This window comes from Sebastes fasciatus, chromosome 10 (genome assembly GCF_043250625.1).
Source record: "Sebastes fasciatus isolate fSebFas1 chromosome 10, fSebFas1.pri, whole genome shotgun sequence".
NCBI classification, from domain to species: Eukaryota; Metazoa; Chordata; class Actinopteri; order Perciformes; family Sebastidae; genus Sebastes; species Sebastes fasciatus.
Genome location: NC_133804.1, coordinates 16,098,605 through 16,125,281, shown reverse-complemented (window position 1 = coordinate 16,125,281; position 26,677 = coordinate 16,098,605). Strand labels below are relative to the sequence as shown.

At 38.7% G+C, this 26,677-nt stretch overlaps 2 protein-coding genes and 1 long non-coding RNA gene across 3 annotated transcripts in view; 1 reads left to right on the top strand and 2 right to left on the bottom strand.

The window, feature by feature from the left end:
- The window catches only part of mcf2a (MCF.2 cell line derived transforming sequence a), a 28,659-nt gene extending 14,086 nt beyond the window's left edge, over positions 1–14,573 (top strand). The window contains exons 14-30 of the mRNA XM_074648505.1: positions 1,764–1,840; positions 2,366–2,451; positions 2,569–2,635; positions 2,803–2,918; positions 3,430–3,499; positions 3,603–3,695; positions 3,937–4,029; positions 4,896–5,021; positions 5,129–5,350; positions 7,245–7,337; positions 8,078–8,156; positions 8,507–8,558; positions 9,833–9,936; positions 10,339–10,451; positions 12,412–12,524; positions 12,756–12,859; positions 12,962–14,573. Coding sequence (XP_074504606.1) covers positions 1,764–1,840; positions 2,366–2,451; positions 2,569–2,635; positions 2,803–2,918; positions 3,430–3,499; positions 3,603–3,695; positions 3,937–4,029; positions 4,896–5,021; positions 5,129–5,350; positions 7,245–7,337; positions 8,078–8,156; positions 8,507–8,558; positions 9,833–9,936; positions 10,339–10,451; positions 12,412–12,524; positions 12,756–12,859; positions 12,962–13,002 — 1,649 coding nt within the window. The 3' untranslated portion in view covers positions 13,003–14,573. The remainder of the gene's footprint in view (positions 1–1,763; positions 1,841–2,365; positions 2,452–2,568; positions 2,636–2,802; positions 2,919–3,429; positions 3,500–3,602; positions 3,696–3,936; positions 4,030–4,895; positions 5,022–5,128; positions 5,351–7,244; positions 7,338–8,077; positions 8,157–8,506; positions 8,559–9,832; positions 9,937–10,338; positions 10,452–12,411; positions 12,525–12,755; positions 12,860–12,961) is intronic.
- LOC141775291 (uncharacterized) lies at positions 8,338–12,525 on the bottom strand. The gene is made up of 3 exons (XR_012595578.1): positions 12,381–12,525; positions 8,455–10,448; positions 8,338–8,418 (listed from the first exon to the last, which is right to left on the bottom strand). It is a non-coding gene; the product is annotated as an uncharacterized LOC141775291 (long non-coding RNA).
- Positions 14,574–15,197: 624 nt separating the features above from the next.
- f9a (coagulation factor IXa) lies at positions 15,198–19,553 on the bottom strand. The gene is made up of 8 exons (XM_074648504.1): positions 19,385–19,553; positions 18,965–19,152; positions 18,857–18,881; positions 18,584–18,697; positions 17,278–17,412; positions 16,878–17,182; positions 16,617–16,740; positions 15,198–16,114 (listed from the first exon to the last, which is right to left on the bottom strand). The coding sequence occupies exons 1-8, from the start codon at positions 19,521–19,523 to the stop codon at positions 15,513–15,515; spliced, it is 1,632 nt and encodes a 543-aa protein (XP_074504605.1). The 5' UTR covers positions 19,524–19,553; the 3' UTR covers positions 15,198–15,512.
- Positions 19,554–26,677: the final 7,124 nt, after the last annotated feature.

Below are 26,677 nucleotides of genomic sequence, written 5' to 3'. Positions count from 1 at the left end.
TCGTTTTGCAGTTTGAGATGTTCACATCGATATGTAGTGTTATACATTAGCATCAATGTCCAATTTAAATTAACGATGATATTGTTAGGCTATTTAAACACATTTAGAAGTATATTATAATTTGAATTGCAGATTCAAACAGGATAATGTCAACATAATTTTGAGGTGTCATTTATAAAGGATTTTATTAATTAATCAATTTTTTCATTATTCAATCAGTGAAAAACTTAGGTTTGATGAACATCAGACTAATTTCACATGACTCCTACGACAGGTCTGGACCACTGGTGAACTGTGTTCGTGCCTAGGGATGCACCGATACCGATACTGGATCGGATATCGGGCTGATACTGACTTAAGTAGCTGGATCGGGTATCGGTGACAATGGGGCCGATCTTTTCAATTCAATTCTATGTTTATATACTATATACATTATACACTGGAATTTTATTTTCGTGCCTAAGAAATTCAAAATATGAGAAAATTGGTGAATGCGACTAAATCAGTTTTCCTAAATCATCAGTACAAGCCACTTAAGAACAAATCTGTTCGTACGAGTGGTTCTTGCACGAGACCCAATGATTTCTGTTGCAGTTGAATAAACAGCAGTTGTGTTTAGTTAGCTGCCCTAGTTTATGCTTTCTACAAATGAACTAACTCCCTACCCACCCTCCTATGTTTCCCAGGCCCAGTATGGGGGTCTTGCCCCATCCCTTATGGCCTGGCACCAGTCCCTCCCCCCCGTTGCATCTTTCCTTTAGGCACCATGGTTGAATTAACACATCACAGGGTCCCACTGAAGAGGCCTTAGGTGTTCCTGATTAGGCTTTGGGGTTAGCAGGCCACCTTTACAAACGAGCTGGAACGAGGGTAGAAGATATAATAAGTCCACTGGGAAACACCTGACTGCTCTATTAGTCCGGATCACTGCTATAGAACCATATGTGGTTCATATACATTAAAGCACCTTTCATCTCCCTTTGTGTCTCAAGGGAGGTTGCACAAAGCTAACCACATACAGTACAGTGGTACCCAATTAATACTGTGTGTGTGTGTGTGTGTGTGTGTGTGTGTGTGTGTGTGTGTGTGTGTGTTATCTGGTTTGTTTTTCTTTATATTTCAGTGTATCTATTGTACACACTGCATGTGTGTCCATCCATTATATATATACCCAAATAAGGTTTTTTTTCTATGTCCATTCATGTCTTTAAGGTTTTGTTCTGAAGCCATACTAATGAGAGTGATAACAAGAAAGAGAATAAAAGTGATTACGAACCCCCAGTTATACTAGGGACAGCAAGAGAGGAGATGAAGGGAAAAGTGGTTAGCTTTGATCGATTTGATCCGGTACATGCATACACGCACGCATGTTCATGTACACACATGCATGCGTACACTCAGCTGAGCTTGGACTATCATGTAAGGATTCAGCCGCTAGGATCAAAAGGACACTGACAGTCGTGCCAAACGCTGCTTTAGATCTTTACATACTGGTTGATACTGGTTCCAGGCTGCACCTTTACAGTAGGGAACCTATTCGCATTGATTACCTCAAATGTTGATCATGACTGATTCATGTTTTTTGTTTTTTTAATTACTAAGGAGTAAAAAAAAAGGTCAGGGCAAGCTAATCCCTTTGATGCACACGGTCATAAAAAAATAAGTTTTTGACTTAGTGTGGATGCTTAAATCTCCTCAATATGCCTCATCAGATTACATGTATTTTATGTGACTCATACACTTTGATGATTTGGCTTTCACAGGTGATGGTTTGAAGTTCACATTCGACATCTCTCTGCCTGGGAAGAGAGCATCCCGAAAGAGCCCCAACTCGAGAAAAGTAAGGAGAAATGAAAAGCTTTTTTTTATTGTTATTTTATTTGTTTATTTCCTTTAGGGGTGTTGCAATATACCGGTATTGACTGTAACCGTGATATTTAAAAATTAAATATTGATATCATCTTAATAATAAACATATGATAATATCATTTAAATAATTCAGCGCCTCTTAAATCATTTTATATCTACAGTTATGGTTACAGGCTGTCTTTCCACCTACCTACACTTGTATTTTGAGTGTAATTCATTTGACAAAAAAGAGATAAAATACACAAGTCAAAGATGAATTTGACTTTTATAATAATATTGCAATAATATCGTTATCATGAATTCTTTTGGCCAGATAATCATAGTGAAAATCTGATATCGTGACAGCCCTAATTTCCTTCCACTGACACAGCTGCATTGAACCCAAAACATATGTATCATCTCATAATTGTCCTCCTGTTTGGTCCAATAATTTGTTCAGTAAAATGACATTTTCTCTAAATCCAAATGGAAGAGTCAGTGTTGTCGATCTGTTCAGATAGAGGTGATCCACGACTACCAGGAGAGCCGGAGCTGCGTGGCGTACGGTCTGGATGGAGAGGACAACCCAGATCTGTTGAAGCGGTGAGGAGGAGGAGGAGGCATCTGTCTGTCCTCAGTGCTGCTCTTGATGCTGTTTACTTTGTGATTCTCTTTGTTCAGTGCTAACGATGCCTTCTGGCCTCTCTCTTTGTGTCACAGTCATGTGATGAGGGAACTAATAGAGACAGAAAGAATCTATGTGGAAGAGCTGCTGTCAGTGCTGCTGGTGAGAAAACACACTTTTACCCGTATTTTTTTTATGTCACGCAAAAATAGAAAAACGTTATGGTAGATTCTTTATGTGTATGTTTGCTGTTGGTTAAATTACTCCTGGTTATATTGCATGATGCAGAAACATTATATTTACTTAATTACTGTGATTAAATGTTGCAGGGTTACAGAGCTGAAATGGATAACCCAGCTCTGTCAGGGCTTCTGCCCCCGATCCTGCGCAGCAAGAGAGACATCCTCTTTGGAAACATGCCTGAGATCTACAACTTTCACAGCAGGCAAGTGATCATCGATGACTGACGTCACACATAGACCTGTTTGAAATGCAAAGATAAGCATGTATGCTAAGCATGCAAAAGTTTAAAAACACACCGTCATAAAGAGACAATTGTGGTTCCGATATATACTGCCTATATAGACTGGTAGCTATATATTGATTTGGTGGTAAATCAGTGTATAGCTCTCACCAAATGACTATGGTTTTATAGACTCGCTATGCCTGTGCCTTGAGAAAGTAAACAATTTGGTGCGACAAACGTTTTTGAAATTAAACAAAGAAAAAACTCTCTTTGGTAATAAAAAAGGAAGGATAGCACTTAGCACCTTGATTTTAGAGGACTAAAAACTAGCACCCATGTCAAGAACATTGGTGTAATCATTGATGAAGATTTAAATTCCAGTGGCCACATTAAAGCTGTAACAAAGTCATATTAACGTTGATGCATGGGTGGGTATGGGTTAAGATGGTTGAGATCTAATTCCTGACCTTTGACCTCTCTGTGAATCCAGGGTCTTCCTTCAGGACCTGGAGGGATGCCTGGAGGCTCCTGAAAGTGTAGGAGCCTGTTTTCTGGAGCGGGTGAGATGATTTATGTTAAGTAGCTTCTCTGTAGTTTGATAATTTGTGCATCATTTCTTAACATATTTTTCAAACATATTTGTCTCTTTTCCTGTCTTCCCAGAAAGAGAGTTTCCAAATGTATGAGTGCTACTGTCAGAATAAGCCACGCTCGGAGGCGCTGTGGAGACAATTCTCAGACTGTGGCTTCTTTCAGGTCAGTTTTGATATGATTTCACTAGCAAACTGATTCATTTACTGTTTTGGTGTCATGCATGATAGGTTTACAATATTTCAAGTGCCATAAATATTTGTTTCAAAAATACAAAAATATGTTCTAAATTGAGAAATACAACTAAGTACAACAAATGTCCTTACGGTTTTACAGTTGCAGTTAAAAAGCTGTGATTTGTCATTGACCAACATTACATTAATTTGTATTCGTCTTCATTTTGAAGGAGTGCCAAAAAAAGCTGGAGCACAAACTGGGCCTGGAGACCTACCTGTTGAAACCAGTCCAACGCCTCACCAAATACCAGCTGCTGCTTAAGGTTGGACAGAGGGTGGTGTCGTATCACAAACATACACTATATATGTGAGGCAGGCTAGTTCATAATATATTTTTGATGAAATTGGCCTTAAATGTGTAGTTCAGCATAGAGCTGCCACAATTAATCAATGAATCGATTAGTTGTCAGTTAATAAATTAATCGGCAACTATTTTGCTAATCGATTAATCGGTTTGAGTCATTTTTTAAGAAAGAAAAAGTCAAAATTCTCTGATTCCAGCTCCTTAAATGTGAATATTTTCTGGTTTCTTTACTCCTCTATGACAGTAAACTGAATATCTTTTTGAGGACATTTGAGGACGTCGTCCTGGGCTTTGGGAAACACTGATCAACATTTTTCACCATTTTCTGACATTTTATAGATCAAACAACTAATCAATTAATCAGGAAAATAATCAACAGATTAATCGACAATAAAAATAATCGTTAGTTGCAGCCCTAGCTCTGCATAAAAATCATAGTTTTTACCATCAGCAAATAATATCGTGAGTGTATTTCAAATATATATATATTTTTTTTTAATCTTTTTATTTTATTTAACGGACAGTGCACATAAATAAAAAATTGCTGTAAATGCACCAGAGTTATCCAAGTGGGTATTTTTCGTCTGTAGTCCCTGGACAGATGTTTCAGAGTCATCCTAAAAACAAATGTCAAAACAGCTGTTCCAAACTGCAATTGATTCAGATTCCCCCCTTCACTTTACCTCTAAGGTTTCTTTTTAATGTTTACTATAAGTCTTTACCACTAGAGTGCGCTGTTTAGCTACTGTGTTTATGTGTGGTTTCGCATGAATTTGTGTGTTCATGTATTTTCCTAAATGTCTGTTCTTTTGTTTGTGTGTTCAGGAACTTCTGAAATTCAGTACAGACGGAGAAGGGACTTCAGAACTTCAGGAGGCACTAACAGCAATGCTGGACCTGCTGAAATCAGTCAATGACTCCATGCATCAGATATCCATCACAGGATATGAGGTGAACACACCTGGATTCCTAAACTTGAATCAATGTTCTCTAACGTACATTTATACAGAGAATATATTCACAACATAGGCTCACACATAGATTCCTCTTCCCTTTAGGGTGACATTTGCGAGCTGGGCCGCGTGTTGATGCAGGGTTCTTTCAGTGTGTGGATCAGCCATAAGAAAGGTCCCACACGCATGAAGGAGCTGGCTCGCTTTAAGCCCATGCAGAGACACCTATTCCTGTACGAGAGAGCTCTGCTCTTCTGCAAGCGGAGGGAGGAGCACGGAGACGGCGGCGACAAGACACCCTCGTACAGCTTCAAGCACTGTCTCAAGGTTGGTCTGTGTCTTTGTCTGTATGCGTCTTAGAGGAAAACAGCAGGCTTTTTGGAACATCGGGCCAATTGGTAAAAATATGTTGAGTTAAAATATTGAATGTTCTTGGTGGATCATTTATTCCAGTAGTCTGTGCTACTATGTAAGCATACAGTCGTGTAGATTATGTTGAGTGACAGAGAGTCACTAGTGGCGTCTCAAGTGTGCGAAAATGATATCTTGAGGCACTTGTAAAGCAAATTCTTAGTTATTTTAAATGTAGCCATAATGTAGTCATTTTTATGAATGAGTTTGGTAAAATGAATATTAAAGGCAGGGTCGGTGATCTTGAGAAACTAGCAAGAGTACAATAGATTTAAAAAAAATGATCCAATGGAAAAACTGAACCCAGTGTTGACAACTCTTAGAGAAAGAAAGTACCAAGTCTGCAACACTCTCCACACTTGCTGTGAATGAAATACCTCTTTATTTTCTACCCATCAAACTACATTTAGGTCCTGCCATTGTCAGAAAGTATGAAAGGTATGCACAACAGTATGTAATGTCCATAGCTTACAGTATATAATACTTTCGCTAAATGGTCTACAGTGCAATTTTTTGACTTTGATATGTGTATATTAAAGTTACACAGCATTACACCTGTCACAATGATGATTTAATTGTAAACTCACTTAGAGTACACTAAGGGTTTATGAAGGACAGTAATTATTGAACACAGCTTATGTAGAGTTAAAAAACACAATGCTATGGATAAATACTGATGGTTATTTCCTATTGCACACATCCAAAAAACTGTTACTACAACACTAATAACTTCATATAACAAATGGTTTATTGCATTGGTTAAAATTCATCACATATATAGAATACAATAGAATACATTTACTGCTGTGCAGCTCTTAAAAGGGTACATTTTACTTTACTCACATGCACGCATGCACATACACACACACACACACACATAGAGCTGCAACAATTAATTGATTAGTTGTCAACTATTAAATTAATCGCCAACTATTTTGAAAATTGATTTAATTGATTCAACATTTCTCTGATTTCAGCTTCTTAAATGTGAATATTTTCTGGTTTCTTTACTCCTATGACAGTAAACGGAATATCTTTCAGTTGTGGACAAAACAAGACATTTGAGGACGTCAACTTGGGCTTTGGGAAACACTGATCGACATTTTTTAACATTTTATAGACAAAACAACTAATCGATTAATCGAGAAATTAATCAACGGATTAATTAACAATGAAAATAATCATTAGTTGCAGCCCTACACACACACACACACACACACATACACCTGCCATAATTATACAAATAAATATTTAAAAATAGTAGACGTGAAGTATTAATAAATAGAAGTGATATATCAATTTAAAAATATATATAATAATAATATTAATAATAAATCAAGTGGCTATCCAGCAACTATTGCACTTGTAAAGATATTATTGCACACATACAATTATTGCACATTTCCTTATTTATGTTCACTCAATACCTCTGTCGTTATCACTAACATGATCTGTAATTAGGTTTTAGCACTAAGTAATGAAGTGAGTGATACAGGAGTCTCTAAGTTGATGTCGGTGTTTGTACCTTTTAACATGGTTAAGTTGCCCAGCTGGCCTCAGAACCTGGCATATTCCTGTAAGACTTCTTTTGTTCTGTGTGTTGATGGGCGGAGTGTCACACCAACAGCTGCTGCTGCTCTAGATTTATTATTGAGGATGTGGGGAGGAAGCAGTTACACAGCGGAGGTGTGTGTCTGTGAGTGTTGACAGGACAGATGTGTTACATGATGTAAGTCTGATGTATGATGTGCTGCTGGCCCTAATGCTGTGTGTGTATGTGTCGGTGTAAACAGTGTACGTCTCTTGGCAGATGACTGCTGTGGGGATCACAGAGAACGTCAAGGGAGATGTGAAGAAGTTTGAGATCTGGTACAGTGGCAGGGAAGAAGTGTATGTGGTTCAGGTAAGGATGTCAAAAACACTTTAATGTTGGCATTTTCAGTAGTTTAAAGGACCGGTGCGTAACATTTCGGGGGATCTATTGGCAGAAATGGAATACAATATTAATTAGTCAATTAAGTATGTTTTCTTTTGTGTATAATCACCTTAAAATAAGAATCATTGTGTTTTCGTTACCTTAGAATGAGACGTTTATATCTACATACGAAGCGGGTCCTCTTCACAGAGCTGGCCACCATGTATCTACAGTAGCTCAGAACGGGTAAACCAAAACACTGGTTATAGATAGGGCCATTCACGTTTTCACATTCGGCCACAGTAGTTCTCCTACACGCTTGGCACACGGGAGAAGTTTCATTTGGTTGCAGTGTGCAACCTCACCGCTACATGCCACCAAAAACCTACACACTGCACTTTTAAAGCAGCTAGCCCTTTCCTACTTTTACTGTAGTTTTTTTTTTATTTGAAAAGAAACCGTGTACATTAATTAAAATTCAAACAAATGTATATGTACCTGATTAGCTGAGAGGCTAGTTTTCATTTGCAGTCCCTTTGCCGGATGTTGTTAGGCATCCTAGTGATAGATATTTTAACAATTTGCTGACACCTAATAGAGGAATGATTACTTGTATAAACTGTAATTAGAGGCCTAACAAATAATGGCACCATTGTAGCTAGATAGAAGTATATCCAGGATGTTGTAATCCACTGACTGTGTGTTGGGATGTTTCTGTTGTCTATCAGGCTCCTACACTGGAGGTGAAGATGGCCTGGCTCAATGAGCTTCGCAGAATCCTGACCAACCAACAGAAGCTGCTAAGAGGTCTGTGAACAACTAAAGTTAATGTGGGACCTTTGCACTTAGATTCTGTCTCACAAGAAAAACATACAAATGTGAGAAACAAATATGGTGACGTATGATCACATACTCATTCATGCCCATTCCTGTATCGCCACATATACTTGAATACACACGCTCGCGAATATACACACACATCTATACGTAGTATTCAGTGAGGTAGTTTATTTAGGGCTGTTATGGTACAGTAGAAGGGGCAAAACTCCTCCCAAAGCAGGCCTTCCTGCTCAAAACTAAAGTAAATATTCAATTTAAAATCAACTGAAAACTGGCACTGAAAATTAAAAACATTACCTCCTTTTCTCTTCTCACAGATGAAGCATATCAACATGGCCACATGCAGCTATCCCCACCACTCTCTGAGAGGTCAGTGTTCACTGGTTGTTCACAGTATACAGCAGTGTGTTAGGTGCATGGCTGTAGGCTATAGTTGCACAAACATACAACACACATAGGCATATATGCAAAACACACACATGCAGTCACAGCACTACTATCTGCATTTGCTGAGTTTTCATATCTGATCACAGCTTGAGTGAATGTGACGGTGTCATTTCACGTTGCCTTGGTAGAAGCTTTGTGTGTAGTGGTGTGTGAGAACGGGCGCAGGCCCCACTCTGTCCACTGCTGTCTGGTTGCCTATCCCCACTCCTCCCATCCCCCCCACCTGCAGGGGCATGCGGCCATCCAGAGGGGTACCCAGGGGCTGTCTGCCGGGGCTGGACTTTGTCTCGCTGTCGGCTGACGTGTTTCTGTGCCTGCGTACCCGGAGCCCCCGTCCCCGAAGCCCCCGGCAACGGCCCCGGCCGCGCCCCCGCCACCGCCCCCAGCGCCACTGACCTGCCCTAACGCTCAGGGGTAAACTCAGCCTGGCTCGCCGTGCCCTGGCATGTCCCACCTGGCCCAGCTTGGGGACCAAAAATCCTCAGGGCTGCTGTGTTTGCATACTGATCGTCACTTGCACCCCCTTTTTATAACCTCCATTCTGGTTCATAACTGACCCCGACACTCCATCCCCGCGTTGAAAGGCCTGTATCAATCATGGTATCAAAAAAACAATTGCTCTTATTTCTGCATCTCAGATTTGCTATTTTGCATGTAATGCAAAGGGCAAACAAAAAACAAGTGTTTTGGTTTTCATTCCATGAATTTTCTTAATTTCCTCATGACAGCTTTTTTTTAAGATCGGGTTCGTTTATTTTGAGATCTAATCAAGCTACTGTAGAATTTGCTTTCAAGAAACATTCTTACTCAGCATCTAAAAATAGTGACCAAATCAATACATTTGGATCTTGATAAATCGAGACCAGATCTTCCCTTGTGTTGACACATGCAAACCCTGTGTGAACGCTGCGTCAGTGGTCTGTGAGTCCTATTTCCTAGTTTTACAGAGGAGCTTGCACATGGCTGATCTGTGCTGCTGTGCTGCTGTCTGGCTGGTGCCTGAATGGTCATGGCTGTGTGATAATAAAACAGGACAGAGTTGTTCCTTGACACTGATCTGGGGCCAGCTGGACGTATGGATCAGGAAGTGAGAGCTGAGCCTAGATTGTGTGGCTGAGGATAACATCCATCCTGAGTGTGTCTGCTGACTGTGTTCAGCATTTGGTGACACATGCTATTTTATGTTGTTCCCCCAGCAAGCAGCAGAGGGCGTCAGTGAGCTCAGGTGAGGACACTGAGTCGGGGAGAAGCAGTCCAGACCCCCAGCCTCACTCCCCTAAACATCAGCACAACCGCAAGAGTGAGTAAATCTTGTCCACACACTTTTATTCCACAATCAAGTAGATACTTAGTAACTAAATCACAGAAACAGTTATGGGAATTGATGAAAATCATACATGCTTTGCACAGTATATTACAACTGTTGCTGATTATCTTCATAATATCTAACTGATATAGATATTTGACTTTTCCTTCCTCAGCAGTTCAGGTGTACTTTGACCTGAAGAACCAGGTACATCGAGGGATTTGGGGGGAAAAGGTCCAACTGCTGAGATTAGCTTTTGATTCTCCGTTCTTGTTAATTTCCCAGTAAGTGACGAAGGGGTATAGTTACTAAGTATCGACATGGTGCCTTTAAGTTGTAGTGTTTGGATGAATCATTCATCAATACGTGTAACACTAAGTAATGTGTGTTTCGCAGGTTGGCCCGGAGCTCATCACTCGGTAGACATCTGCGAGGATCTGGAGGAGTGGTCTGGAGGTCGGGACGCCTTCCACCCATCTGACACAGAAGAGGAGGTTTTGGTGCAACTGGTGAGACCAACAGTACTCAGATCTTTTACTTAAGTAAAAGTAAAATACTAAAATTAAGAAATACTCTATTAAAAGTAAAAGTTGTGCATTCAAAATTATAGTTGCGTAAAAGTATTAGCATCAAATATACTTTACTATACTATATTTCATGATATACTATGCTATGAAATGCTATACAATCACTTTTTATGATGACATACTATACTATGACTTTTTCATGATATTATTCTATGACTTTTTATGACCTACTTTACTACGACATACTATACTGACTTTTTTTCGACATAGTATACTATGACTTTTTTCAACATGCTATACTATGACTTATTTTTTCCCCATAATATACCTTTTTTTCTACATATTATACTATGGCTTTTATATTTTTGAGACATACTATAGTATGGCTTTTTTTCAACAATATGACTTTATTTTTGCGACATACTATAATATGCCTATTTTTCGACAAACTATACTATGACTTCTTAAAAAAATGTTCCCCATAATATAATATGCCATTTTTTCGACATGGTATACTATGACTTTTTTAATTTTTTCGACATACTATGACTTTTTTTATTTTTCCCCATACTAAAACATGCCTTTTTTTTTTTTTTTTACATATTATAGCATTTTTTTTTTTTTTAATTTTCAACATGCTATTTTATGACTTTTTTTTCCAAATAATATAATATGCCTTTTTGTTGACATATTATACTATGACTTTTTTTTTTGACATACTTTACCTTTTTTTCGACATACTGTATTATTTTTTTTATTTTTAGTCAGTTTAGTATGTCGAAAAAATAAAAAAGTCATAGTATAGTGTGTCGAAAAAAAAGACATAGTATAGTATGTCATAGTACAGTATGTTGAAATCAATTAAAAAAAACTAATAGTATAATATGTTGGAATTGTTAAAAAAAGTCATTGTATAGTTTGTCGAAAAAATAAAAAAGTATTGGTATATTATGTCAAAAAAATAAAAAAGTCATCGTATAGGATGTTGGAAAAATTAAAAAAGTCACTTTAATATGTCAAAATCTTTTTAAAAAGTCATAGTACAGTATGTCGAAAAAATAAAAAAGTCATAGTATAGTGTGTCAAAAAAATTTAAAAAAGACATTGTATAGTATGTAAAAAAAAAGTCATAGTATAATATGTTGAAATTTTTTTTAAAAGTCATAGTATAGTATGTAAAAAAAAGAATAGGTATAGTTTGACGAAAAAATAAAAGTCATCATATAGTATGTCGGAAAAAAGTCATACTATTGTTTCTCGAAAAAATTAAAAAGGTCATAGTATAGCATGTTGAAAAAATAAAAAATTCAACATAAGGTCGAAAAAAAGTCATAGTATAGTGTGTTGAAAAAATATAAAATTCAAAGTATAGTATGTAAAAAATTAAAAGGTCATAGTATAGTATGTTTTAAAAAACTCATCGTATAGTATGTTGAGAAAAGTGATAGTATTGTATTGTACTATATGACTTTTTTCGACATACTCTACTATAACGTTTTCTCATGACACTTTTCAACATGCTATCCTATAATTTTCTTCAGATATTTTTCAACATACTACACATTTTACTACTTTTTTTCATTATATTTTTCGACATGCTGCACTGACATTTGTCGGCATACGATACTATGACTTATTTTTAACATACAATACTTTTTTCATGACATTTTTTTACTTACTTTGCTATGACTTCTTTTCATCACATTTTTCGACATCTTACACTATGACTTTTCATGACACTTTGACATACTATACTATGAGTTTTCTCATTACAATTTTAGACATGCTATACTATGAATTTTATGAAATTTTTCAACATACTATACTATGACTTTTTTATGGCAAACTCATAACTACCTATATTATGAAGCACTTGTCAAGTCTTAACTATATAAATAAATCTTTACTTACTTTGTTCCTGACAGTTTTGCTTTTGTGTTAGTCTCCAGGCAGATACAGGGCTTTGGCTGACTGTCTTCAAAATGGACCAGACAGCATCATCATCAAATGTGGAGACGTCATCCAACTGCAATGTGAAGACAACAAGGGACGCTGGTGAGTTTTCAGCCTGTCAACGCACACATGATGTGAGGTAAACTATTCTGTCAGGGAGGCTTGGTGATCAGCCAAACTATCCCAAATGTGAAAGGGTACAATATATGACAAAGGTAGCTATATGAGGTGTGTCTTTTGAGTAAATGTAAAGCTCAACCTGATAAAGTTTATTTTTCTAATTTCTCCTCCTTTTTCCTTCTCACCCTTTCCTGACTTTTCTTCATCCTTCAGGCTGGTGAAAAACCTGAGTCGGCGACAGGAGGGCTTCATAGCAGCTGCCAGCCTGCAGCTGATTCTAGTAGACAGCAGTAGAGGACACTCCTCCAGACTAGGGGGTAAAGAAAAGACATGGGTTTCCAAGATGACAATATAATGTTGAGCCGTACCATTTCCTTACTTTGATTATCTTTTTTAAAAGTCTGTATATTTTCTTGTAGACCCAGGGAACCCGAAGGCGAGAAAGCTCAGCACCCCATAGAGAAGAAAGCACAGAATGTGAATCAAATATATACCTGTGGATGATGAACAGACAGAAGTAACAGGTTGAGCCATAGCTGACTCATAACTGATCAGCCACCCACTCCTCACTCCCCAGTGACGTCTGCTTTCTCCCGCACAGTTCAATCATGAAAGAGAAAAATGTGGGAATCAACAGACCTGATTTTCTTCCAGGTTGTGATTGATCTCCTGGGCTAGTATTTTCTGATATTGAAGGTGTGCTGCAGCATCAGTGCAAAGGCTCAGGAACTGTTTAGCCTTCTTGGACAATCGACAGCTGATTCTTGGATCCGGGTTGTTCGTCGTCTTCTGATCGGGGAGGAGAGTCTTCCATCTGTAACACACATTAAGTCAGGATGTGAGGTTGCTGCTGTAGCAAGTTGTCATTTCACAATCAGTGGACTCTGAAACACGTTTCCTCCTTATTCCAGCTAAGTATTGGAGATTTTAGTATCTCCGTTTGTGTGTTCCCGTTTGTCTCGGTGTGTGCTGGATGGATGGATGGTAACCCAGGATTTGCCTGAAACATTTCTTATAGCATAGACTTTTGTACATATACATCATTTTTAACATTTACTGTACCTCAGTGTTTCATCTTTGTGTAGTTAGTTGATATTTGTCCATTGAATTACTTCATTGTATTTTTCTTACATGTCATTCCTTAAGGCACCACTCTTCTGTACAGTCTAGGAGTTAGAATGCCAAAATGTGCCATGCCATAATGCCTTTTTTATTCCTGCTCTTTTGGAGTCTCTTGTATGTACTGTTTGCAAAAATCAAATACTCTGTTATTGCTTTAACCTGACCTCACAACTATTCAACAGGCACTTTAATAAGGTGGACGGACAGCAGAGACAAAACAAATCCACCCAGTCTACTGAATGTGTGCTTTTCCTGCAGCTTTACCTCTCTCACTGTGTATTTCCTCTTAGTGATGCTGTTATTTCCTTTGTTTATTCTTGAATGCATGATATGTTAATGCATCAGGGGAGACATACCCCCTGCATGCAGGCAGGAGGTGACATGTCAGTGATGGTAATGTAAGACACAAGCGGACATGATGAAGATTAACGGCAATGTATTCCTCAGTGTGTGCTGCAGTGTGGAGAAGGGAGAGCGAGGCGGAGTAGAAGAAACAGAGAGGGAGATTATGCTCCGTGTAACCCTCCATCACAGAGCCAGATTGTTTCCTCCTCACCATTACAGCTCAGTTAATCTCGGGTTCCCCATTAAAAGGGATCATACAGCCAACATGAAATATACCCTCTGTGTCGAACGCTTAATTAAATATTGATTGCAGACTTATATGAATTTACCACATCAAATCGAGGCCCCAGTCAGAGGGCTGCCTTTGATTCACTGTTTGATATGGAAATGAGTCTAGAAAGCGGCAGGGGCGGCTCCGCATTACACATTTCCTGTGTTGTTAATTTATTTATTTTGCTGTCATGTTGTTCCTTCATATTGCGAGGTATCTGTGCAGCTCCGAATGAAATTACATCTCTATATATTTACAGGAGCTACGCTTGACTGCACTGTTAAAAAAACAAACATTTTATTTGAGCTTATATGACAGAATCAGATGGTTTCTTTGTAACTTTAATCCAAAATGCTGCAGATTTTGCACAGATTTTCCAGATTGGAAAACAAAACAAAAAATAAACCTGCTAGAAATATAATGTAGCGTGATGAGCCAAGTAGCCTGAGCTTGTTGCTGAATGTTTCTTTAAGATGAAAATGCATGGCAACTGAACACTGAGCAGGTTTGTGTTGTTAGACAGTCACTGTTCTAATCTGGCTTGTTTTTGTACAGCTTCAGTTCTGTAAAAAAATAAACTATTTATTGCAATAATTCCTTTGGTAATTTAAATAATTCAATACTTGTTTTAACAGGATGATATGTTTGGCTGCTGAACACTAAGGCTGCTCTTTTTCATGCACCCTGATTTACTCTTATATCTGTATTTTTGTTTTAATGGAAGCCAACTTATATAATAAAGTTGTGCAGACTTTTCTCTTTTTGTGAGTTCATATCATTTGAAGCCAGGATTTCCAAAGATCCTTTTTGTTTCTCTGCTACTGCACACCACTACTAGTAAAACATTTATTTGCCAGCAGATGGGAGTGATGTGTTTTGATGTAACTGTACACAATCAGTGCATTATAGGTTTGACATGAATTTGATGTTATTTATTTCATATTATTTAATACAGTATAGAAGGACATACCAAATCAAAAGTATCTTTTAAACGTCAACGCAAACATACCCATATATTTTATTTTATTATAATGTGGACTGCTTCTGTGGTTAACTGGTATAGTGGAAATTAATAGTATAGTAGTAATTATAATTATTAGTATTATTAGTAATTTTAGTATATAATTAGTCATTCAGTCAATGTAAATTACACATTATTTATTTTTTTGTTATGTATATCTAACTAATATCCTGTGAAGTTTAAAGAGTAGAGATAGATAAATCTATAATCTTTAAATTTCAGGGTCAGAGTCTTCTACATCCAGTTCAAATTCCAGCCTGTGTTTAGTTAAACCCATAACATGGTTTATCCAGCGGTAATAAAGGGACAACCGGGTGTACACGCCATATTTCCCCTGCTTTGCACATTCTTCCCCCCAGCTCACAATGCCCGTGAGGAACCACGTGTCATGAAGACGATTTGTGTGAGGACCTCCACTGTCCCCCTGACAGGCATCTTTAGCCTCATCATAGTACCCTGCACAAAACATGACGGGAGTGATCCTGGCACTGCTGCTCCGCTTACACTCTGTCCGGTCTGTGAAGGGAACCTCGACCTTCTGCAAATTGTCAGCCGTGAATCCGAGGAAGCGTGTTCGGCCCCAGCCGCTGACCGTGGCCGGGGAAGACTCCCTCACTAGGGTCTCAGTGAACGCTTTGGGCCCTATGCAGATGGGTCGGACTGTGGTGGAGAAGTCGATGGGGCTTTTGAGGTACAGCAGGCCGATGTCATGGTTGTATAAGCTTACACTGCCGTTGTAGCGAGGGTGCATGTGCTGCTCCAACACTTCATAATCCTGCTCGGTGCCCTCGTTGATGTAGATGTTATGCTCCCCTACAGGTAGAAATATAGGGAGATGTTACAGATATGACTGAATCCCCGTATAGATTTAATATAAAATAAATTTTCCTTGGAAATGTAATAAATTACATGAAATTAAGATTTATTTTAAGGACTACGATACACAAAACGTTACACTAGGGCTGCAATAATGATTATTTTTTATTATCAATTGATCTACAGATAACTTTCTGGATTAATCGATGAATCAATTTGTCTATAAAGTGCTAGAAAATTGTTTAAAAAAGGCCCAGTGCAAAAAAGGTGATGCAAAGATGAGGTGAATATATTCAGTTTACTATCACATATGACAAGCAGCAAATCCTCACAACTCAGAAGCTGGAACCAGGTATTTCTTTTGTACACAAAAATCACAATAGACAACTAATTAATTGATAAATCAATTAATTGACAAATCTTTTAAGCTCTACTTTACACAGACCAACTCTATCATGCTTTAGCAGAGGTGAATCTTAGGTGTATCAGTGAATCTTACCTACTCTGATGAAGAAGGCGCCTGCTGCCTCCACCAGGCAATGAGCAGCGGTGATGACCCACCGTTCACTAAGAATAGTGCCCCCACAGAATAACTGACCACTGGGACGCGCTATCAAGGCTACCTGAGTAAAAGAGGGAGAAAAAGAGCTGTGAATAGCTACAAGAAAGTGAACATACTGCAGCTGCTGTTTCTTCTCCCTCATGTATTTCCTATAACAAAGCCTTACATACATCAAATATTTGTACTTCCATACAATACCTGCCATGGGATCTCTCCTGGGACTACCACCTCACCGCCTACGATGCGTTTAAGGGGTTCCTTAGTTGGGACCTCAGCGTCACGGTAAACCCACCAGGGCAATTTCTTTGGGGATCGGTTTTCTGCAGAGTCATTTGTGGCAGGAAAAGGCGCCGTGGTACTGGCTGGAGTTGAGGAAGGGGATGCAGTAGTGGTGTTGCTGGTCATTGAAGTGGTGTTCTGCAGGCTTGCATTCCCGAGGTCAAACAGAGACCTTGTGAGTATTGCTACCTCCGTCAGGGCAGTTCTACCACATGGGAATTCAGCTGGTGGTGTGAGAAAGGAGGAGTCACATTGTGGAATTTAAGAGTCATTATCGTCGTGATATTTAGCAGAGACTTCATTACGGATACATCGATACCTTCTGGTTCACAGTCAAGGCCGTCCTGCATCAGCCTGTATCCTCTCGCACAGGAGCATTTTGCTCCGAAGGTTGCCATTGATTCACAGAAGTGCATACAGTCTCCATTGTTCACATCACACCGTTTTGTTATAACTGAGGAGAAAAAAAACACATTATTAATTCAAATCCATCCTGTTATTACATATTTACAATGACACGTCATTGCCATACAGTATGAGCTCCTGTATGTTTTATTTTTCAAGTTTTGTATATATTGTATACATTGGAGGCGCATTAGAAAGGGATCTCTTGATAGCCAGCTTGGACAGGATGAATGATAACAATCACAACTTGTTTCAATGCACACACGGGCACATAACGATTGTTTTAAGACAGACTTTAAATTGTGAACCTATCCTTTAAAAGGTACAGTGTGTAGGATTTGGCAGCATATAGTGGTGTGGTTGCAGATTGCAACCAACTGAGTACCCCTCCGCTCACTCCTCCCTTTCCAAGACTGCGGTAACGTGAGCCGCTGAGTGCAAAAACCACGCTCGCTCGCTCGCTCGCTCGCTCAGAGGCTATCCTTACCGTAATAACACTACTTTAGGAGCAACAGAAGTCAGACGGCGGCTGGCGGTACCACGGTTTTGCACTCTGTGGCTCACGTTGCCGCAGTTTCACTAGTGTGTCCAAGAACTACGGTAGCCTTCAGGTGACGTAAAAACGTGAATGGCGATCTCTAGAGCCAGTGTTTGGTTTGTCCGTTCTGGGCTACTGTAGAAACATGGCGGAGCAACATGGTGGACTGCGTGAAGAGGACCCGCTCCCCATGTAGATATGAAGGGCTCATTCTAAGCTAACGAAAACACAAACATTCTTAGTTTCAGGTGATTATACACTAATAAAAACATAGTTATGAATATTATATTCCATTTCTGCCAATAGATAGATAGAGAGATAGACTTTATCCCCCGAAATGTTACACACCGGTCCTTTAAGGCCACCTACCACAGTTTATCACAAATAAATGTGTGATTCAGGTAAGTCACTACTCACACAGAGGGCACTTTGTCTTTTTGGATATTCTAAAAACAGCAGTCAAACGATCTAATTTTGGGACCTAAAACCAGAATGATGATGCGAGCCATTGATTTAATTTAGAAACAGAAGCAGGGAAAAAATAGGCATGTGGCTGTTTATCCTCTGAGACTGAGATCTGATCAAACAGATCTCATATTCTCAGAAACTTTGGATCAAGTAACATAAAAATCAAATTTCTTTTGATCACATTTCTAAATCGAGCAACAGGACTCTCACTTACCAATCTCACAGTTGAAGCCGGTGAAGCCAGACGGACATGCGCAGGTGTAGTAGCCCAGGTGGTCTTTGCATGACCCCTGGTTCAGACATGGGCTTGATTTACACTGATTGCCATCTGAGGAAGTCCAGACACAGTCTCTCTAATGACCTCATTTTGTATCGTTCATTTATAAAACAATGTTTACTCAAGAAAAGAAGTAGAAAGAGAAACATCTTTATATAAAAAAACAGACACCACTGTGACATTTTGATCATTTTCTGTAGTCATTCTTACCTACATATCCCGCCCAGAACTCCATCTAAAATACAGAGTAAAGTCTCAGGTGAGTACGGCCAGCAAAAACAAGAATACATATCAAATATAAACAAAATAAATACCCACTGTCTTTGCATCATCCTCAAAGAACTCCCTGGCCTCTTCAAGGTCACATACTTCCTTCATACACTCCCTCTCTAAGTTGCCTTCCAGCACCTCCTCAAACATTCCAGTGTTGTAGCGTTTGTGTCTCCGCAGAAGGCTGTCGGCTGCCTGATTGGACAGGAACACTTGGCCTGAGGCTGGAGCTGGGGCTAAAGTGAGCAAAAGGAAATTAGTGTTTATGTAGCTGTCTTCATTTCATACGCCACAACAAATACCAAAAGTATAGAGATGTTCTTTGCCATATGAATAAAGTAAATCAAAAGGACCATCCTGCACCTTAGCACATGTACTGACAACACTCTAAAAGTAAGACCACACTGAAATAAACCTCAAGTCAGAGAGAAATTATTTCTGAGCGCCATAAAGATTTAACATAAATACCTCCATAGCCCAGCTGGAAGTCCAAAAGCAGCAAACATACGACCGATAAAGAAACTAGTGCCATTCCAAACAGCTGTGGTATCCTGACACAAACACACGCTGGAACATCACTCCAAAGTACAGAGCTCTGTTTGCACATGAACACTCACAATTAGCTGCATGTTTGTTCAAAGAAATACGTACTGAGTCTGTCTGATCCACATGTACTGATAGAGTTTTGTTTATTTATAAATGAACCAATAGTGGGGATACCCGAATAGATGATTTACCAGTTAACTAGACCTGTTAAATCCAAATTTAGCTAACTCAAACTTTGTTCTCCAAAAGCGGGGCTCACAGAACAGTCCCAACCAGTTTATTAAAAGTCTGTCTGTTACTATGACAACTTCTGCCCTGATTTTCACCATTAAGTTCATCTAAGGTTACCGATGTTAAAGGGGAACATTGCCTAAATTATGTTATTTCCATGGCCTAGTAAAGTTCAACCAATATTTGCGAACACAAGCTACTCTCTCTCTCAAAAACAGAAACCAGAGATGACTCACACTGGTGATGTCATAGGGTATAAAGTCTGGAGCTGCTCCATCGACAACGAATGGGAGGCTTATTTTGTGTTGTTTTCTTTTTTATACCCAAATGAGCTTTATTTTGTTCTAGTGTTGTCAGTAACAGAAAATGTACTCATATACTCAGACCATTCCCCTGCACCCATTCATTGTCTATGGAGCAGCTCCACACTTTACACTCCATGACATCACAAGTTTGAGTTTTAGCACTCTAGTTTTTGGATTTGGGAGAGAGTTGGACTGTTTTAGACCAGATAACGTGAATGAATTCTGAAAATGGGCGTAGTTCCCCTTTAACATCTTCTGAAGAGACCACATAAGTAGCCCAGTGCTCTTCCCAGGAAGTTCTTTATTTCATTAATAAGGAAGCCATAAACCAAACAAATGAATTATTTATATTTAGATATCACAACTCGATAGCCTATTTACATAAAGAACTCAAGCTTGTATCAATTTGAACCTTTTCAAAGCATTATAATCAACAAATGTGAAAAAACAAAACATTTTGTGGCTTTATTTGTGTTTTAAATGTATTTTGTTACGATACTGTATTTAGCAACTTTAAAAGAGAAAAAAATGTCAACACTGAGCAAAATAGGCACTGCACACAATTCAATATCTCTCCTCCCCTTTTCTTTCTTTAAATCCACTCTATAATATAAATGTAACTATCTGGTTCGTATATATATAAATCGTATATAATGTGAATTATTGCGTGCTGTGCATTGATTGCTTGAACTGGGCTTGAATTAGTCTGATAATATTTGTGGAATAGCATAAACCTAAATAACATTTTGAAGTTAATTTAAGTCATGCTTTTCAGGATAAATCCAGCTTTTCTTAAAGGTAGGGTGGGCGATCTTGAGTAACAAGCATGACAACACTAGATTTTTAAAAATGATCCAGCTGAAAAAACGAGCCCAGTGTTGCCAACTCTTTTCCAGAGAAAGTAGCGTGTGGTAGACACCGGTGATGCGCAAGGAGTGCACGAGCAAAGTGGGCGCAGGTGGACAGGTAGCCCGTCCAGTCATTACATTCGGGCTGAATGAAATGATTGGACGGATTTATTACAGTCCTGCGACAGCCACTAAATTTTTTTCTTCTTTTTTTTTGTCAGAGCATTTGATGTATTGATTGCTGTTGTGAAATATGAGAATTTCAACTAATATAACAAAAAAAAATTCTAAATCTCTTTGCCTTTAACCTCTCCTGTGCCCAGATAAAATGCACTTTGAACCTTTGACCACAAGATGGCGTGCGTACACCTCAGTCATTCAACATAACATAACAAGACGGTAATAGAGATGGGATCATGTACCCCATTATTTATCACTGCAGCACAGAGACAGAATACATTACCAACAGTGCTGAGGACAAAAACTAAATAAATAGATATTTATTTGAAAAGTAACTTCCATCAGCGGCAGTGAAACCACAAACTGTGTGTATACAGTATGTCGTGTGAGGAGGCTGAGTACAGTTCATTCAAGAGTCTTTCAATAATTCATATCTATATTTTACATTTGGCCCTTATTGAACAGGGTAAAGAGCAAACAATAAGAAAGTTGGTGTGACTCACAAGACAATAACAAATTTAAGCAGTGTTAAAGAAAAATAAATATTGATGGACACTTTTCCATGTTTACATGTAGAATTTTTTAAGGGGGTCAGTGGTCAATCAATACCAATGATGTAGTGGCCAGGGGGGGGTAATGAAGCTTGTGCTGATTCAGCGTGCCAGCTCAAGATTTAACTCTGGTGTCATTATCTGGTCTGGCGTATAAGATGCAGCCCATCACTGGCTATGAAATCCCCCCACAGGGAGTCCAAAGTCTTCTCGAGTGTTGGCAACTATTGACCGGAGGCATTTATATTTCATTGAATCGTTCAGAGGCTGAATAATTAATTCACTCGAGTAATTAACACTGTCTGCTCAATACAAGAAGCTTCTCCATCATTTCCAGCCAGGATGAGTATCAGAGTAAAGTAGTTCCAACTATAGGCCAAAACATTCCTGCATGTACACATTGCTCTGCTCTCGTTGAGTCATATTTCTAAATGTAAATCTGTTGCTGAGCCTTGTGGAGAAGATGTGGGCTCGATAACCCCACATAGTCATAGCGGATACAGACAATTGACTGGGCTTACTATACGTACAGGAGAAAATAGTAATTGTTTCTGCTATAAGCACTGAGGTGATGACTTTAGATGGACGGTGTGGGTGCATGGATGCATAGAAGGAAGTAAAATTGTCTGTGACTGACTATTGATTTATGAAGATCTCCCTGACATCTCTGTCTTCTCTCTTTCTTTGGCAGCACCGCACAGCTGGGGAGTCTGTGTCGGCTCCAATTAGATTAGTCACTACAGTGGGGGATCGAGTCAGGGCCTCGCAGATGGTAAAAAAAACTTGGATGCTTGCTCAGTGCTATTGATTGTTACAGCGCTGTAGACCTCAGTCTTTCACCAGGGACACGGTGTCATTTGCAGAGGGCTTATGTTTTGCTGTGGTAAAAAAACCTTCTTCTGTAGTTGTGAATCAGAATGTTTGTAGAGCTCAAACAGGAGCAAAGAGGAAAAATCTGTGACGAATGACGAATACACAGTAATAATTGAATTCTTTCTAGTCAATCTTGTGATATTTAAAAGGCACAATCAATGATCTAAATATAAACACAAAAGGATTACCAAAAATTAAAAAAAATCAACCTATTATCGCTTTCAAATTTGTGTCTATCTTTGTCTTACTGTGTCTGGACTGAAACTCTTTCTTCCAGAGTGACCTTGCATCTATACTCATTACTGACTCGGTGTGTTTGGCAGCAGCTCCCAGACACTCACTACAAAGAGACAGACACTTTGTTGTCTCAGTCTGATCACACTAATGTAGTTGTCTGTGGTCTGAATAAACCCTGACTGGAGACTATTTGGGGTTTTAATTGACTACAGTGTTTGAAACATATAATAAGTGTTGGTGAGTTTGTACAATGTGACATTTAAATGATGATGCAATGTTAGTGATATGAGAAGATCTTGGGGCAACAAGGGAAGGAGTTCGGTTTCATTTGATCAGTCATTCCTTCCAGGTTTTATGGTGGGATGACAAGAGCTCAGGGCTTCTTCATGGCAGGCCACATGTAAATGTTAATATTCTCATGCATGGGCTAATTTATTTACAGATGCAAAGGGAAGAAAGTTAAGCTATCAGTACATATGCTTGGTGACATGCAATCACTCCCTCTAGCTACGTTAGTTTATATTTTATGACATTTTTTCAACATACTTTACTCTGACTTTTTATTACATTTTTATGATATACTATACTATGACTTTTTATGAAATTTTTATGATATACTATACTATGACTTTTTTCATCATACTATGACTTTTTATGGCATACTATATTATGACTTTTCGACAAACTATACTATGACTTTTTATGACATTTTTGTGACATACTATACTTTCACTATTTTACGACATTAGTCTGAGGAAGATGAGCGGCTTTTGAGAACATTACAGGAGCTGAAGACCCAATGAGCAGTTAGACTTTGGTCTCATCACAGATCTGGTGTGTTTCTACTGTAAAGTGAGTACAGAATATCATCAGGTACGGGGAAATCAAATCTTCATTTTATGTGAAATCCTCCTGAGACACCCTGCAATGTCACCCGCTGAAAAACACTCTTAGATTATAGAGGGATGGTGTAATTATATTGACTCTGTATAAAAAAAACAATCAGGAAAAAATAATAAAGAAATGTAAAAGAGAAGCACACAGAAAATATGTTTAAAGGAATAGTTTGATTTTTGGAAATTCCCTTTCTTGCTGAGAGTTAGATGAGAAGATCGATACCACTCTCATGTCTGTCCGTTAAATATGAAGCTATACAGCCAGAAGATGGGTAAGCTTAGCTTAGCAGAAAGACTGGAAACCAGAGAAAACGGCTAGCCTCATTATATATTGCTTTAATCTGTACAAAAGCAGAAGTGAAACAAAATGTCAATTTATGGTTTTACAAAAGGTTATGTACTGGACTAATCGTTGGTTGAAGAAATTGAATAAGGGTACTTCTCAAATTGTCAAAAAATATTCCTTTAGCAAGCAAGCAACACTGATACTCTGGACTTTGAGGTTTCTCAGGTCTCAGGAAGCCGAAGTGATTCATCGGTCTTAAAACAGTCTATGTTACAGCCATTTTCAGAAGGCAGTTGACCGTTCTTACTGGGGATGTAGGCTATATCTATAAAACTATAGCTGACATTAACATGGTCTACTTCAGCAGTACTGAAACCTCTGCCAGGGAGCTATACTGTTCTAGTAAATAAAGAGAAATGTGATAACCGTTTGATACTCAAACACTGAATCCACACTTGTGTTCTTGGGCGTTTCTCACTTCACTACACAGTCTTGTGAGCATGTACAGTAATATCCACAGGGAGCTCGTATGATGTGAACTGTAAAAAGAAGCACTGCGGGCCTCAAAGCACCACCCCCCTCCATCACCCCCTCCTCGAGATAGACTCATTGACATTAATGTGATATTTGAGAGAGAGTCTCGCTACGTTAATTAGTACAGTCATTTCTGTAATTTGAAAGCCTGATGTTTCACACCCATTCCCCCCGCTTGCCCACATACATCCGCACCAAGCCAAACACTATGACATCTTAACAATTGGCTTGATATTTAACACAAGACAGAGAAATAGTGTTTTGATTTACAGGCTCACAACACCAGTCACAGTCCAATAGTCTTAAAAAGGCTGTTGGACGCCTTTCAGATGAAATCCTGCCAGGAAAACGTAAAAAAGAAAGCGTATTTAAGCCTGTGATGCATTTGTAGTTGTACTGGAAATGGCAGTAGATGTAAACATTATAAAACGATTACATTTTGGCATATACAATTTCACATTTTGTTGATTTATTGATTATGATCACTTGCTGTATGAGGTGGAACACTTCCACAAATCCTTTACTCTAGTATAAAGAGAAATAACTTGATTGATTAATAAATTCACAGTACTCAAATACTGTATTTCTGCCCTGTGTGATTCCATATTAAGCTTATTAAACCAGATAAGGCTACTATAAATGGGTCAGTGACACAGTAATGGTTGGTTTAATTAGTTCAAAGCTTTAGCTAAATTTGTAAAAGTATCATTTAAGGGTGCAAGTTGATTTGTTTTCTTTAAAGTACATGTGCAGGTGTGGGATAAATGAAGATGAATTAAGAAAAATAATCTACTTCCTGGGTTGGCACAAGTATACAGTATGTACTTAGCAATGCTTACTCTTGCCAATAGTGACCCAGAAACACAATACTATGACTTCCTAAGAAACGAGAGCTCAAGTCCACTGCTGGTTCTGTGAGCCGTGATGCAGCCGAGCTGACAGGCGCTGCCGGCTCCTGGATGTTCAGCCACCGTTAATGAAAAGTGGATCTCCCATCCCTCCTGGTCATAAAGTGCCTGCGAAAGCTGCAATGTTCTCCTGCTGAATGTCAAAAAGGAGTTCGCAATAAGCTACATTGTACAGAACCAATGAGGTGGAAGAGGGTAAAATCTATTTTTCAAAATAATAAATCAATTCCAACTTTGCACTTTTTACACAGTAAAACATACTTCAATTAGTAATAACTCACCTACTAGCGGACTGATGAAGACTTTATCACCAGAGCCAAATGGCAGCTGCAGCAAAAATACATGTAGATCATCTGTCCCACAGCTGAAATATACCCCGACTCTGTGACATGAGATATAAAAATGCAATCTGGGGAGCGGCTAAGTCAATTATGTGGTGCGTTATGGGGAGACGTGACAGAAATACGACATCCTGTTACACCTTTCGACCCTGACCTCTTTAGTTTTGAAATAACTTGCTGACCTCATTCTGACCTCTGGAGCTGAGGTCAATGCGGCTGAGCTCTGTGAGGCTCCGAGATAAATGAGCAAGTGCAAAACAGTCCTGTAAAGAACGTTTGATGAACTCCTTCACTTTTATGTGCGAGCCTATGGACACACACATTAACATGCAGACAAAAATGCACAAACACCTGTGTGGCCTTCATTTTAAATTTCAGCCCTCTCTGTATTATTATGCTGCTATTATTCAATATATTCATTTATGATGACAACATGTGAATATTTTATTTGCTTTACTTGATGCCCAACGCATGGCACTGACCTCTCCTGCATAATGCTGCATAATCTTAACCTCTTAACCTCAAAACAACTTCCAAAGTATGAACAAATAAATGAAATCTTTTTTTTTTATATAGTTTCAATGTTCTCTATTTAACTGAGTAAATCCACAATTTATATTCAGTTAATCTATAATTAGTAAACCTGTCACAAGATATAGTAATTCATGTAACTTTTGGCACATTTTGAGTGACAGACAGAAGGTAGTTTTGGATAAATCCCATCTATACTACACAAAATACAGACACATATTCTACAAACACTCGACCTCCAGCTTGTATCCACTGTGATCAGCACTCCTGTAACAGGACCAGCCTGATTACCTTATCAGCCACACTCAGAGCTTGAATCAGGCTAACACCTACAAACAGTGGCAGACGTGTAACCCTGCTGCACAATATTGAAGCATTAATCACCCTCCAACACCTCGCCGCCTGTTCCAAAGAATGATTTTTAGGACTAATCCCTCCTAGCATCCATACTGGCTCCTCCACAATTATCACTTCGGGTGATTTTCAGCCCAGCC

Excerpts from the sequence above, each read along its gene's own strand:
- f9a (XM_074648504.1), bottom strand. The coding sequence starts at position 19,523 with ATGTGCAAACAGAGCTCTGTACTTTGGAGTGATGTTCCAGCGTGTGTT. Across the intron at positions 18,882-18,964 it reads TTGAGGATGATGCAAAGACA|ATGGAGTTCTGGGCGGGATA; the intron begins GTGGGTATTTAT and ends TCTGTATTTTAG. Across the intron at positions 18,698-18,856 it reads GTTCTGGGCGGGATATGTAG|ATGGCAATCAGTGTAAATCA; the intron begins GTAAGAATGACT and ends GGACTTCCTCAG.